The sequence below is a fragment of the Danaus plexippus genome, chromosome 2, assembly GCF_018135715.1.
Source record: "Danaus plexippus chromosome 2, MEX_DaPlex, whole genome shotgun sequence".
NCBI lineage: Eukaryota > Metazoa > Arthropoda > Insecta > Lepidoptera > Nymphalidae > Danaus > Danaus plexippus.
Window position 1 is genome coordinate 5064841 of NC_083537.1, and position 16824 is coordinate 5081664.

At 28.3% G+C, this 16824-nt stretch overlaps 1 protein-coding gene across 1 annotated transcript in view; it reads left to right on the plus strand.

Moving 5' to 3' along the window:
* The window catches only part of LOC116765341 (trissin receptor), a 47663-nt gene that overhangs the window by 19254 nt on the left and 11585 nt on the right, over positions 1-16824 (plus strand). The window contains exons 2-5 of the mRNA XM_032654794.2: positions 11465-11722; positions 14033-14177; positions 14879-15038; positions 16194-16391. Coding sequence (XP_032510685.2) covers positions 11518-11722; positions 14033-14177; positions 14879-15038; positions 16194-16391 — 708 coding nt within the window. The 5' untranslated portion in view covers positions 11465-11517. The remainder of the gene's footprint in view (positions 1-11464; positions 11723-14032; positions 14178-14878; positions 15039-16193; positions 16392-16824) is intronic.

The window sequence follows — 16824 nt, forward strand, 5'->3', positions numbered from 1 at the left end:
CTTACGGAATGTTTTTTGCGCTCTCAGAAACTTCCTCTAATTCAAAGCATCTTTTCAAAAGAAACATTTTGATGATAAATTTTCTTAGGCCAAATGTTATAAAATTCTGAAATGTTAGAGTTTTCGTTGTTAATAATGTAATTGTTCAAATTGTGTACGAAGCCAACAGTCTTAAAAGTTTGTTTTAATTGAATTTTATTTATTTGAGTCGTGTGACTGAAAAGAACTCATATTATAAAATATATAATAATAATATTGCATATAATATCGAAAAGAGGTGGGCCTGTAATCAAGCCTCATACCACTTATGGTTGATTTGACGGAGGTTGTAACACCTTTCAACCGAATACCAACGAAAACTATTTAACATTGTCTCGTTAAATTAAACATGTAATAGACAAAACCCCTTTTATATCATCCTTATTCATTAAAACTTCCTTTTTAAAAGATTACTTTAATAGCTACTTTGTCGTTCTGAATTATCGTAGTATGTGACTTAAACTTTAACAGTTTTATATTCTAACTATATTTTTTGCAGTTATATAATTAAATATAATATTCTTTAATAAATCATCACCTAAAATATTTAGGTCAAAACTCTCCAACAATTCTATTTTGACCAATATAATAATTGACCTCTGCCCGCTACTTTTATTCGAACGAAATTATGTTTACTGCGGACTGATTTACTATTAGCACTGCTATATTACTATTAGTACCGTAAATGCTGACTAAATAAAGTGGATATATCAGATTATATGGTAACATATAAACAAGGATGATTTCCGAGAAAATATTTCCTGAATACCGAAAATAGTTATACTAAAAGAATAATCTAGATTTGTTGGAATTGAGTGATATGTGATCTTAATCACCCTTTTCTTCAAAAAAGAAACAGACTTCATCAAACATAACAATCGATTTATTTAAATAAATAACTCTAGTCCAAGGGCTTTTCACTTGACTACTTAAAAATAAAACTGAAGTGGTCATGCGTTCTATTGAAATCACCAATAGTTAAGTTGCCTTATTTATTTAACTTTTAACTAAATCTTAAAAGCATTAATGGAAAACAATGAAAATTAATTTTACTGTCAATATTTGTGATATTTATATAGGTACTTTTTATAATATAAGCTGACTCATAATATATAATATTCTCATGAAATATAAATATCCAATAAATAGTAATAAATATAAAGACTTACACATTTCCCGGTAGTCACCAATTTGAGTGTTCCTTCTCATAAAACGCATTTACCAAAAATTTTGTTATACTAATATGTGGCTGTCATATTGATAATGGAGATATATATATATTTATTGCAGGCAGCGCCTTTTATTTTCAATTTATTTTGTTCATGTGTATATTTGACGTCAATAAATTCACTCAGTGAATTACGTCAATCCATTTGATAATATACAATTCAGAACTCATATCATTGCGGGCAATTAATTAAGATTGAATAAAAGCGCAAGATAACATCCTCGATACTAGAATGAGGTGAGCTGTTTAAATTCTATTTGTGGAAATACTTTTCAATGAAATGCAATGGCATTTATCACATGTGTATATCATAAAATAATTCCATGTCACAATATAACCAAAGTCAATTGACTTAAATACTTAATTACTCAGTCGTCCTTAACTTTAGAATGTGAAATTGAATATTTTTATTTCCAAATTTTTGAATCCCCAAATTCCTACGATTTCATTTTGCTTATATGTATATAATATCTGTGCATGCATTGAGAGCTAATTTTGAACAAAGAAATGATCTTTTTAGATACCTCATAAATTTGTTATAAGTAAATAATTATTTTTTTGCATGCTCTAAATAATTAAACTGCCTAATAGTACACTGTCAAAGCCTCATAGTAAAATATTTGAAAACATTAAGTTGATAAAATACTTATTTTCTTTTAAATAATATAGGTATAATATTCTGTTCTAAGAAAAGTTTTGTGACAATAAACGGCAGTATCAAATAAATTCAACATATTTTAAGGCTTTTGTAAGTCTGGAAGGTATTATTTTAAGGTATTATTATTGAAAAGGTATTATTTTCTGGGAATTTTTCAAAGTTTTTTATTTTGATCGACATGTTGAACTTGTTACAAAATATCATCCTATTTCACCACTCTAAATATTTTACAATATTCTATCATAAAATATACGAAAAAAAAAATCAAACTTTTTAAAGTCAATAATTGCGACATAAGTTTATAAGTAAAGAAACTCTACTTATAAACTGTACTTTGACGAAAACTCCAATAAAAAAAAATGAAGCAATGGTTCCACTGTTTAATTTTAACTATTGATAAATAATAATAAATTATGGTTGTCTGCGTACAAAGAATCATCGTATGGGACATCGGTAACAGAAACAGACGTGTTAAATTTAGATGTACTCGAAACTAATTTCAAAGTGAGGTCGACTGAATACAATTATTTCAAGTTATTTACTCACTGTTCACATCGTTTGCCCTTTGTGGGGTCAATAAAATTACTAATTTCACTTAAAACATGCAAGTAAAAAAAATTTATTTGGGGAGAAGGTGAATAAAATGTAAATTTCAAAATTAAAACAAAATATTAATTTTATTCTTAATTTCATACATTCGAATCTTATTGTGTTGAACTTTGATAGAGACTGTGTAATGTAATTTACATTTATTTAACCAACTAACTAGAAAGTTTGAACAAAGAACTTTGTTCCGTTTTGTTAAGTTGCATTCCGTCGTGCCACGTGAGAAAGTTTTGATTGCTTCCTTTTATAGTAAAATAAATTTCTACGATATCCAGTAGACGAATGAATGTCTAACAAATAATTGATCTTGCAACCATATTGAATGAAAGAAATGTTGTTTCTACAGTGGATGATTTTTTTGATTGCGAGAAGGAACATACGACATCTTATTCAAATATATGTTCATATAACAAGTGAATTGGTATATTCTAAGAAACAAAAAATATATAAATAATTTTAATACAATACATACAGCATTTAACGCATTTCAAAAATGTAAATATTATTCAAATTCCTATTATGTGCAATTAAATTGCGTCATACCTACACAAACTAACTTAACAATTTTAGTTTTTTAATGAATCAATTATGGATATAATATACTAGATACTGAGATTAAAATAATACTGAAACTATTAACACCTATTAAAAAAATATCAACCGTGACACCGTGAGCGCATTCTGCCGGCATCCAGAGGTTACGCCAGAAAATTAAGAAATCGGTGGCGGTAGATGATAAATAACAAGAACCAACTGACAGACATTCACACCTCGTCTGCCCGTGATCACGGTTGCTGCAAAGTAATCGAAACGTCGGGATTATGTAGTTTTAAAATAATAAAATCAGCGTAGTATATCCGAAAATACATTAGTTTCATTAAAATGAATAATACTCGCGAAAGTCTTAGATCTCATTATGGTCTATACTTTCAGAGAAAACCACATAACAAACCACAATATACTCACTACATAAATTATAAACGTGTAAGATATATCGGGTTTTGTTATACAATAAGTAATAAGACTCATTTTTATTTAATATTTTTATAAAACAAAACCTCTATACTCCCAACAATTTAATTTGTTAAAAGAGAAAACGAGGAATGATATATAAACAATAGATCTTTCTAATGTACTGATTGTTTTCCGCATAATGATCAAATTACCATGTTAGTAATGATGATTGATGATATTTGCTTTCTCTTATTGTTATTACTAAAGCTTACATAATAAAATGTTATATCATGTTAAATCTAATGAATACACTTTATGAAAGAAACCAACATTAAAATATTCAGTGAAATATATTTATTTAATAAATAAAATTCGAAACTACTTAAGCAGAACTTTTTAAATTAACCAATTAAAGTTTTCTAAGACGAAAAACTATTAAATTTTTTATACTTTTACTAAATTTAATTTTATAAATTAATATTGTAATTAACCAATTTATCACAGTATTTAGTTAGAAGGATCAACACAATAAGTTCTTAACCTTCTACTTAACCCATAATACAATTTAAATTTATTTCTTCTAACGATCATTAAGTAGGTATCGTGCTAAAATATTTTTTAAAACTTACAAAAAAGGATGCGTGGGTGTAAAATAATTTGAAATATATTTTTATTTAATTTTCATTTCAGTAATACTTTTAAATATTATTTATTATTTCAAGACATTGGTAAATGTATTTATTGGCAATATAACAAATGGGATTCAGTCATCGTGTGTGTTGACTGTCACGAACGTATTTTCTTACGCAAGGTAATATAATATACCAAAAAAAAATAGTTAAGACGAAAATAATAATACTAAAATATTAAACGGTTTTGAACGTCTATTTGGAATGTTACCGTGACTGCCCTTTTAATATATTTTTTATTTGGCCGAGGATATCTGTCGCAAGTAATTCTGTAGTTCTATGCTATATCTTTTGGTCATTCTATGCTATATCATTTGATTGTAATAGATCTCGTTGTGGACTAAATTCAAATTAATTTTTTAATACAACAATGTAAATAGCCATGATTAAAATTATTTAGACAAACATAATCATTAATAGATAAATAGTATTTTCATTGCTGTATTTAGTATTATAAACACATCGAGAATCCGATAAGTCTCTAAACAATCTTTATACCTAATGACAATTATTGCATCAGAACTTTAAAACACAAATGCTCCGTATATTTTATAACAGTCTTAAAGATTTTGGTAAACAACTTACACTCTTGAAATACGTTAAAAGCATCCCATCATTTAATACTTAAACTCTACTAAGAGTTCCATTTATGTTACGGCTTTCACGTCAACCATGTTTTTGGCAATATGTTTTCTACCAATCAACTTCTAAGATTGTTTCATTTGTTGAGCTTCGAATTTATTTACCACAGTGTCTATTCATTAAAATATTTTAGAACCGCTCTCAGGTCTAAAATATTTTATTTTCATTCAGTCATGATGAAGAGCTTTGAGAAATTATTATAATATTACATAAATAAAAGTTTTAAATGTAGTTATTTACGCCGATGGCTTTTATTGATTAATTAATAATTGTCACAGTTTTAAATTTTTATTATATAAATAGGGTTTTTTTTATGTTCATTCGAATATACATAAATATGCTTCAAACTCTACATAACAACATCAGTATGTAAATTCTGTTTTGTTATTACAAAGTTTTTTGGGGTTGTTTTTATTGTTGAAAGAATTAATTTATTTATCTTAAACAGTTTAATAAAAGTATTCCTTATACTACACAAAGATAATGTTTAACATACATATATTATTCTTTGTAATTATAATAATGAATTCAGTAATCATGAATAAGTCAAATACATATGTAGGTATATTATATTCTTTAATTTGTAGACTGACCAAGTGTTATATATTAGATAATGAAAATATAATTTACCTTTCATGTTTATCAAAATTTGGTAGATAATTATTCTGTTTATTGGAAAAATAAGGATAAAGAAAATAGAAAAATAACTCATTTATTATAATAAGTACTCAATAAAATAAACGAAATTGATTAAAAAAAAGCAGATGCATGTTGTTCGACGCACTTGAACTTTTTAATTTCAATAAGCCTTAACTCAGATATAAATTAGCAAAGGGTTATCGAATTTCACAAAAACCCGTCTGATAAGGCTTTGTTTTTCTGACAATAACGCTTAATTTCAAGATAAAGAACAAACCAACCGTGATATTTGGACGTGATAAGATAGTATTATAATATTCTGACACACCGCTATTTAGAATTTCGAATTAATATCTGTGACTAATAAGAAACCGTTTTAATTGTTAAGATAATAGCACTGTTTATTGCAATTGATAAATTTATACAAAAAATTTAATAATCTTAAATAATATTATGAGTGCGAAGATAATTTGATATCTATAGTTCTTGCTTTTTTCAAGGAATAACCAGACAAATTATATTTAAATTCTGTATCATAATCGATATCCCATATCGTGTTCCGTTAATAACATCCAATGACTTTGATTTATCTACAAATATAATATTTAAACTTATTTATAAAATTTTACCACAGGATACCCTGCACATACAGACTTTTGAAAGTGTAGCTAAATGTATATTGAAACTAGGACTAACTAGCTAGGTTGAAAGCTGAAGGAACAAATCAAAGAGAAAAAAAAAACTGACAATATTTTTTTTATTTCATAAAAGCTACTTTAAAACGAATTCACTATAATATTAAATGTTAGTGTCTATAAGATTTGGTCTCGTTTATTTACAAATTCGACACAAACTCTACAAATTTTTATTCTATAAATGAAAGAAGACATTATTAACACATTAATTCATTGTATGAATTATACTTATACCTTATTATTGTTTATGAGACAAAACCTCTCAGCATTCCATGGATTGACCGTGCGGGTGCCGGGTCTATAGCGTTACAGGGATTAACAGTGCCGGGAACATGCGACCCAAGTGTAGGTTTAAGGGGCCCCTATCTAAAGAGCGTTAAACGCTCACCGTCACTGTCCAAGTTTCTCTCCCTACCTAACCAAATTTGAAACGAACCTACTAGGGCTGCCTTCAACGCATGTTCCAAGAGTGAATTGATGTTAGTTCTTGACAGGCCGAAGTCTTTTAGCAGGTTATAGAGAGATTTGGCTGTTATACCTCTTACTCCTACTTCTACCGCGTACAAATTTACAACGAACCTATTCTTAGTGAGTTCGTTAGTGAGTTCCTAATACTTGTTGACCTTGATTGCATGGTCCTTTGGGAAGTTTGATTTCTCAAGGAACCGTGAGCTCTATTATCACGAGCTTTTGAAATTCGCCAAATATAAAAATTTGTCCGGTCTGGACGCTGGGATTTTTTATTACTTCTCATACGTATCCATTATTATAGTTCCATCCGAAGCCGCTTCAATGTTAGCCGCATAATTATGTACTTAGATTGACCATGTATTTCTTATATTATAAATAGATGTGGTTTTAGACACTATTTAACCGGATAAACGTAATATAAAACGGCATATGGCAAATTCAATAAAACTTCGGTAATCAGACATCAGACAAATGGTTTAAGGCATTTAATTATCTTCGCCGTGATCTATTCGATGCGAACTAGTGGAAATAAAAACTCTGATTACTGTTACCCATACAGATTTCACGCGTTTTAAAACTATAGCCAGATTTACAACACGGTTATACGTTTCTAAAGGACATGTGTTTATTTTTACAGTAGCTATCATAAAATGCTTTTATGTTTTGTCATAAAATTCTTTAACGTTAATATAAATTTTAAAACAGTAAAAGTTATTTCAGTATTATTCGGATGAATTTAATTTAACACGCCTACACAAATTTTAGCACGCGAAGCTGCAGATATTGCTAATAAATACAGTGTTACAAATGTTATAATTTAGAATTAAAGTATACAAGATTATTTTGTAAAGAAATAATTATATAATGATCATATATAAAACGTTCATATAATATATACATGGTAAAAATATCTTCTTTAAAAACTTTACAAGAAGTGGATTTGTTTTGAATAATTTATAGGTTTGGATATATCGTTATAAAAATAGCTGAAATAAAATGTGCCAACATATTCAAGATAGCGTTAATAGTAAAAGTAGAATATGTGGAAAAATTATCGGGGATTGTAATTAATTCTAAGACTTTCGTGAGTATTCATTTAAATAAAACTAATAATTTGATCACGGTTGCTGCAAAGTAACCGAAACTTCGGGAGTATGTAGTTATTTTTAATAATGAAATACGCTTAATATAATCCCAAAAATATTAATTGTATTTAAAGGAATTGTAATCCCTACAATTGTATATACCATACCTTTTTTTTTTTTTGATGACGCAGGGAAACTCTTTTTACAAGCCGTTTAACCGGCCTTGGTGGGGCCGGAGAGGATGTGTGAGACTCGGCCTGGGCAGGTCCCTACTCACTAAAACCACTGCGAAAGCCATCGGCCGCTATGTTGGATATACCATACCTGTGATATCTTAGGTTGGCACATTTCAAAAGTATTCGCTTCCCCTCCGGGGCATTTAAGCTTCAGTTTCGTAGTTAATACAACTGAACATAGTAAATAGTCGGTGATAGCGAAAACATTAGAGTCACTCGTTAATCAAAAGCCAGTTGATATCTGATAAATTTTGATATCATTCATTATAAAATCCTTTCTAAAATATTCTTTACACAACAAAAAGTTCTTATATTATAATCAAAATGATTAAATGAAACGAAGCAAAAATTAATTTAAAAAAACTTCCTGTAAAAACTGTACATTAGTATGAGAAAGGAATAAAGAAGTATAAAAAATGTTGCCGATCTTCAAATTAACCAATCCCTCGTAGTATATTTACAAAATAGTCTAGCTTAGTTTCTGAATTCACAAGGAGTTTGCCTTTCCAATCTTACATTGTATTTAACTTTGACTATAAAATCTGGTAAGAGAATCGTAAATTTTCACGAGAACAACCTGTGCTGTGAAGATAAACATTTTTTTTAATTCCCCCGCCTCAAGGTGTTTGAGGAGATTGAAGACAGAGCCCATACCGGCGTGTTCGTGGAAGATGAAGCGTGTACATGATCTGTTTCATAATATCTTATAACATATCTCTCCTTTAATGAAAACTTCAAATATATTTTTTTTTATCAAAATAAAAATTTTCAGTTACTTAACAAAGAATTACTTTTATTGCTAATATTTTTCTTTTTTTAATTAAGTAGGTATAGATATTTATAATTAAATGTAGACACTAAGTAAATAATAGTCGCTAAGTATAATATAATTACTTAAAATGTTTACTATTTTACATTAACTAGTGTTAATGAAAATTGTATTTATAAATTAGCTAACTATATGTTGCCCGCGTCTTTGCCCGCACACTAAACTGCGTTCAATCTACGTAACATATTAATTATGAGATTGATATTCGATTTCCCAAAAAAATTCTAAACCGAGCCTGCCTTGGTAACAACGGAACTACCTCAGAACAGTGGTCTTAGGTTAAAATATAATATTGAAAATCCACCTTTAATTGAAGGGATAATAGCGAAACAGACATTTGGTCGATATAACACTTGAGATTTGAGTAAAAAGCTGAGAATTTTGAATAATAAACAGGCATTTGAATTTTATTTCTTAATATGGATTACACTGTAATATTTTTCATTATAATTACCTCCCATTTATTATTAGATGGCTGAAGATTGGTCCTCTTGTATAAAATAGAAAGTATTAAAATAAGAAACCCTTCAAACATTTTACCAAAAGTTTATAATTATTAAAGTCTGTTATTAAGAAGGTAACAGCAAGTTCAACTCCTGGCAAGAAAAATAATGTTAAATCTTATAGAAAGTATAATATTGTTTGGAAGGTTACACCTGTTCAATAGACATTAAATGTTAAAGATTGATAAAGCTCAAGGTCCAATTTATATTTATGATACATTAATTTTTTTGTAGAGATAACCTCATAATGATTTCAACGCCACAAAAAAGATTTAATTTTCAACTCTGAGTCGAGTTAATGAAGAATTTCAGTTTTTTTTTTTTTTACAATTACAAAGGAAAATTGTGAAACCAAAAAGGTGTTTTATAAATGATATAGATTTAAAATCTCAAGCCAATGATGACAAACTGTCTTACATATACAGCTGCATTCAATAGAATAAGTTAAATATATCATGAATCTGGAAGTTAGTGAGGCACTATGCATACATTATTAAAGTTACCGTATCGTCTGGTCACACACATTGAAACTTAGTAAAATATATCCAGAACAAGGCTGTCATGTTTATTCAACATGCTATCTTTTATAAGTAATTTTTTTTTATTTAAATAAGAGAAAGATTATATTATCAATTTAATCTTCTACTTTTGATGTTCCAGAAATATGAAAACTTTAAAATGGAGTTTGAAAACTTCAGTGTAATAAAAGAACACTAGTTCTTAAAATGAAAATGGAAAAAGCACTCTCGAATCGATGTCTAAAATAATTTTTCATACTCGTATCCCACTAAAACCCTAGAATTTTTATTCAAGCTCTGACTTCCAACCAGACGCAAGTGAATGCAGTTACCATAAATTGAGTCTATTATAAGTTGCCAGCAACACAATTAGATTGCACGAATTATTTTATGTACGGGGGTGGTGATTATATTGTTTATAGTATGTCTGACATTTGATTGTCTTAAAAACTATTTTAGCTTAATTATACGCCGTTGGATTCGTTTCATTGAGATTGATCGCACACGAAGTTATTGTAAAATAACTTCCTATTAGTGACTAGGATGTGTTAAGAGTTTTTTTAAGTAAGTCAATGTAAAATATTACTTACTAAATTTAGCATATATTTTCTACCTTTGATCTAACGATAGCGATCATACGGATAATACCCATCCCAAGTCCTAACTTAGTACCTATACTATGCATATTAAGAGCGTTCAACATAACTTTTTAAGTATTGATACCTTGGTTCGTCTAGGATACTAATCATGCGTACTAATAAATACATTAAAACTATCACTTCTCAGACAAATGTACTGTACATTTGTCTGAGAAGTGATAGTTTTAATTGATATGAGTAAAGATAGTCAGAAAAATGAACATCACTTACACTGAATACTACATTTATCTGACTTGAGAATAGAAGGCATCTGTTTGTAAGAAAAACTTGATTTAAACCCTCCTCTTTGTTATCTCTAAACTTGCAGGTCATATCCTGTATGGTGTTAATACACATTACACTCATATCAATTATTCACAGACATGTTTGTTTATATACTAAATCCGAAAGTTGTGGTATTAGTGAGATTTATAATATCGCTAACTCTTGTGCACAAATTTCTATAAGATAATTGATCTCACGCAAGGAAATAAACGTTTTCTATTTTGTGAACAAGTGGTTAATAGTAAATAAATTATATTAAAAGGGCAATATATATTAGTCTCTATAGAGCTAAAACAAAATATTGCTGACAGACATTTTAAGGTGAAACTATTATTTTTCTCTTCATATTTATTTTAAATTTTTTAATTTTGAAAAAAAGTTCATTATAAAGGTACCTATAAGATATGAGAAAATACATTATTCGGAATCATTCGTAAAATTTATACCAATTTCCTCGTAGAAAGCAAAACCCTTGTGAAACAACTGAGTGAAGCGCTGACTGACATTAACGGAGGTTCAAAGGAACTTGTTATTACAGCTAAAATACAAGTCACGGACCCGAAACAACTGCCATTAAAGAAAGTTTAACCCAAAAAATATCGATCTATGCAAATACACATAATGAAACATTGTTTAGCGCTAACATATAAATATTTTTTTTTGTGTTTTGTGTTCATTTTTTTTTTTTTTTTAATTTGTTTAAAATACATTAAAAGAACTAAATTAAATGTCTTAATATATTGTTTCAGATGGACGAACACGGATAATATTATTGAAAAGCGTGACTTGCTCGGTTGTAACTATGTACCATATGAGGTTGTTTGTTGCTTCCACTGGAATAGACAGCATCAACAACACAGATGCTGGCATCTATGACATCGCAAACATTTCTAAAAAGAACGCAAGCCAATATTCTATCGAAGACGATGAGTTTATATTCGACAGAACAGATGTTAGGGCTATATTTATAACGCTTTACACAATTGTTTTTTGCTGTTGTTTCTTTGGTAAGTTGGTAGACATATTTACACCGCAACATATTTTAGGATTTGTTATGATGAGTGTATGGCATAACCTTTTAACTGGTAGATCAAAATGTTATGGTTTTGTGACAAGTTCCTTGTAATAAGTAGTAGTACTATATATATATGGATTTAAAATGTATACAAATAGCTTCAAGTTATGTAGAAATAGTTTTAGCTTACATATATTTGAACTGTAAATGTAAAGAAAATTTTCTAAGTTTTATATTTTTAGTAATTCTTTTTTGAGTTAAACAAACGCGTGTGAGAAAACTTCCATCTGTTTAGGTTTTTATTATTGATTATTTGTTTGTAAATGCACTTTCCCATCAAAACAAATAGTTTGAGCCAGTGAAATATAGTTTCTCGTTATTTTACATGGACAGTTCAGAAACAAATAATTACAGAACCTCAATTAAACGTACGCTCACATACATATGCAGGTAAAAGCTAACTCTCATTTTTAGCTAAAAAAAAAAAACAATTTAAGAGTATTATTTTTTTTAATATAATATAAAACAGAACATCTTTAATAAAGACTCTTTTTAAGTTTAAAATAAATTTAGAAGTGACTTTATTAATAAGCAAGTATTTTTACTGTCTTCGCTGTAATTTTTTAATTTCTAAATGCAATTAATTAATTTATAAAACCACATGGTAATTAACTGCATTTCAGTATGATAATGGACAGCTAAATTTACATTAATTCAATTGTGAATTCCATTTAGGGATTTACTGAGTATTTCCAAACGCGGAAGCTATTCAATAGCAGAATTGTGGCTATTCCAATATCGTCTACCGATATCTGTTGTAATTCCTTATTCCTATATACAATTAGAGGTCGTTTATTAATTTTTTTTGTGACTGTTAATTGCAATTAATATTAATTTACCTACCTTGCTTAATATATAACCGCTTGTAATTTATATATTGCAAAGCTCCAATGTTTAATGTTGCTTCAACGGTTCCCGGGTTAAATATCTGGAATGTCAACATACACGCAATGAATATTCAATAGGAAACGCCTAGTTTTATTACTATTCTGTTTTGTTATTTATCAAAGCCCGTGTGAATGTTACATGATATCTTATAAGTTTTTAAGGAAAACCTACTTCTCGCAACCAATCCTCTATGAGTAATAAATCTTATTTCTTATTAAAGTATACCAAGGGCATCTAAGCATGTCGTAAAGATGTATCATTGTGCATAATATATGTAAAAAATGTTTATCTGTGAACATATAAATAAGACACCTAATTAACATTTTTATCGCTTAAATGAAAAATGTTACTATACAAAAAATAGGTGCCCAAAATACCAGCAAAGATAAAATCTGATGGAATTAGCTTTGTTACCATTTATTAGTAATATACAGTTGTCGTAAATCCCAATTTTAGTCCTTTCAATCAAAATGCCATTGTATTCTACCCATAAATTCCAAGGTCATAGTACCGGGAACGTCTAACTTGTTTGTATTATTACTTAGCTAAAATGAAATAGATACTCCAACTAATTTTATAATTCGAAAATAATATTAAATCCTGTTTTCACTTTAAAATTAAAGAGGGCTACAACTAGTCTCTTGATTTTTTATTTATGACACTAAATATGTCAGCACATAAAAATGTTGAAATCCGATTTTGTTTTACAATAATCTGAGTAGGCGTTACCTCATAAAATGTTGACAAAAATCTCTACGTTTATTGACAATATTGATCAAAACCTTAAATTTAGTTGTTAATAATATCACATTTCACATTTAATATAAATCTTAGATAACAGTTAGGTATATTTAAGTAATATTTTTAAAATCGTTACATTAATTGCAAATTTTAAGAAGTACAAAATTATATACTAAAAGTTTCAGTGTTTTCACAATAAGAGTATACTCCAACAACTTGTGGGACTTATCACCGTGATTTTAGTTAATTTAAAAGTTCAATATTGTTGTTAAAATAGCGTTCAACTATTGTTGGTTTTAAACGGATATTTTGTGCCACTCTCGATAGCTAAGATGCATGGCGACTGGGAGTTACCTATCTATTTACTTGCGTTCGGTATTGGTTTCAGTGCATAGCTACGGTAAATTTATTACTCAATCAATTGAAAATGATTAAAGAGCCCAAACTCCGAACGTTATTCGAATATGATCAATGAGTACATAGTGCAAAATGTTTAATTTAAGTGTTAACATTAATTAAATTATAATTTTGATCTGCTTGTACACAGAATTGTACCACCTTGTTCGAAGTATATCAAAATCAATATTTTTTAAACATTTTTGTAATTTTGCAGGGAATCTTCTAGTTATTCTCGTTGTGACGCTATCCAGACGTTTGAGATCTATTACCAATTTTTTCCTTGCCAATTTAGCTGTAGCTGATTTATGTGTCGGAGTATTCTGCGTGTTTCAAAATTTGACAATCTACCTTATTCCCAGGTAAGGCAGACTCGTTCCATTTTTTATTGTATTCTTTGGAAAGTAGTTTTATACATAAATATATTGTTTAGTATTTTGACCAATTTGAATTAATTGCTCAACATAGCAAAGGCATATTAAAAAGATGGAAAAGTCAGATAGCACCTTGCCTTGAGAGCCTGAAATTACATTACATATTCAGTCTCATTTAATGAAATCTTGATAAAAACTCCTTTCTTGGGTATTTTATTCATATAAATAGCACCACATGTGATATATAACAAATAATACTGTATGTAAATAATAATGTGGATACATACATTACAGTCTTTTCTTACAAAACTATGCCAGGGAATAATAAATTTCAAAGATATATGCTTAACTATTCGACTCACGTAATAGACTACGACATAGTTCTTTAAGGGGAGTCGGTTGAACTTGCTAGGCATTATATAATACTAACTAACTTGGAAAATTTGTGCACTATCAATACAGTTTACTTAACAGCTTAACTTATCATTTACCAGAGTATACTCGCGAGTTTTCATATTTTATAAAAATCACACCCTAAAAGATATTAATTTAATTAATTTCGAAAAAATTGCGAACAAAAGAGAAAGAAGTGATACCTCGATCACAAAAAAGTATTATTTTATAATTACTTATATTATTACATATTAGTTTCGATAAATAAAAAGTATATTAATAGTGATAATTTTCAGCTGGGTCTTCGGTGACTTCCTTTGCAAGATGTATCAGTTTGTGCACTCACTGAGCTACACAGCATCTATATTCATCCTGGTTGTAATTTGCACGGAGAGATATTTCGCAATCATACATCCCATTACTTGCAAGCAAATACTGACGTCGACAAGGCTAAGGGTAATTACAAAGTTAATTTACTGACTTAGTTCCTTTTCATAACAAATATGAAGTTTTTATTTATATAATATTGAAGACAAAATTTTAACTCTTTAAAGTAAACAATATTAAGTTTCTTCTAAGGTTGAAAATAAAAGAATAAATAAACTGTGATTTCAAATATGACATTATTTTAAAAATTATAATTTTCTTTTGTCACAAACCGTTTCTCTTTAACGAAATACTTTATAACCGTACACACAAAGCTTTTCTGGAAATATAGGTGACAAATAAAAATGAATTACGGATGAAACCTATATTTAAGATTATTCTATACAAAAAGATGGAGTAAAATATATATCGTCGTCGTATCTTATTTGTTAAATAAGATCAAATGATAACATTAAAATTTAATATATACTTTTCATTATAATATAAACGTTTTTATTTTATTTGTTTTTATTTTAACTGTAAAAGAATTTTCACATATTACTAAATATATTTACGAAAGCAAAAAAATACATTTGTATAAAGTAAGTAACTGACATAAACGAATTGAATGGAACTTAGAGCATATTTATAAAAGTATTTTTTGTTTACATGTTCTGAAACTATTAATCTCAAACGATGTACACTTTTTAATTTTAGCTTATTTATTATCTTAAGAATACTTTGAAATTCCAGTTAGATTTTTTAATTATTTTTGCCTTCGTACAATATGTGAAGCTCTAATTATTGACAAGATTGTTCTAGGCTTTATTAATAAAACGTGAAGCAATGACTTATTTTGATATGTTATTACTGAATAATTTCTCAATTTTAATCAAATCAGTTTCCATAGACAAAGAACTGGATCACAATGATTCATAAACTTTGCTATTTAATCGTAACACTAAAAGCAATCTGAACAATATAAAACTTATTACATTTTGTGCCAGATGTCACTAACAGGAAGGGATTGCTATTTAATTTTCTTGACAGTTAACTGCATTTCTTATAAACGATTTTAAAATAAAAGTGCAAAAGAAGACAATTCTTTTCTAAATAGTTCTGCTATTGAAAGGTCGCTTAGGTACAAAACGTCTTATGTCGTGTAACACATAAAGAACGTAATATCTCTTCACATTATTTTACAATTGATCTTCTATTTGATTTTATGTTTATTGTGGTTTATAGCTGGTGATAGTTGGAGTGTGGATAACCAGTGCTGCTTATAGCGCTCCTAAGTTTATTTGGGTGGAGACTATAACAAACGATCTCGGAGATGGCCGCCTGGAAACTATTTGTATTCAACATAGAATGAAGTACAATTCCGAAATATTCGATATGGTCAACTTTGGTCTTCTCTACGTAACTCCGCTTTGTGTAATGACGGTAAGTTTTTTAATTAAATCCAACCTTTGTGGATATAACTTTTGAACTGTGATTTCATGAAACAAAACATCTGTTCTGACCGAAACGGAGTTTTAAAACTCAATCAAATAAACGATTAAATTCCTAAACATTGAAAATTGTATACGGTACAGTTGAAGCTATTTTCATTTTATTCATAGGTAGCTGATTCTCGCTACTTTGTCTGCCGTTGTTTGATATGTGAACACAATTTTTGTATGGGGAGAAAACACATTTAATAAACATGAATTATACATAAAAAAATCCTTTTCTTAAATTTTTAATAAATGTCTAGTACATGAAAATATCTCTCTTTTTTAAGAAAAAAAAAAATAGTAATCTATCCAGCACTTTACTGTTATGCCGGAACAATAACATACTTCAACCAATTTATATATATATAAATCATGTTCAT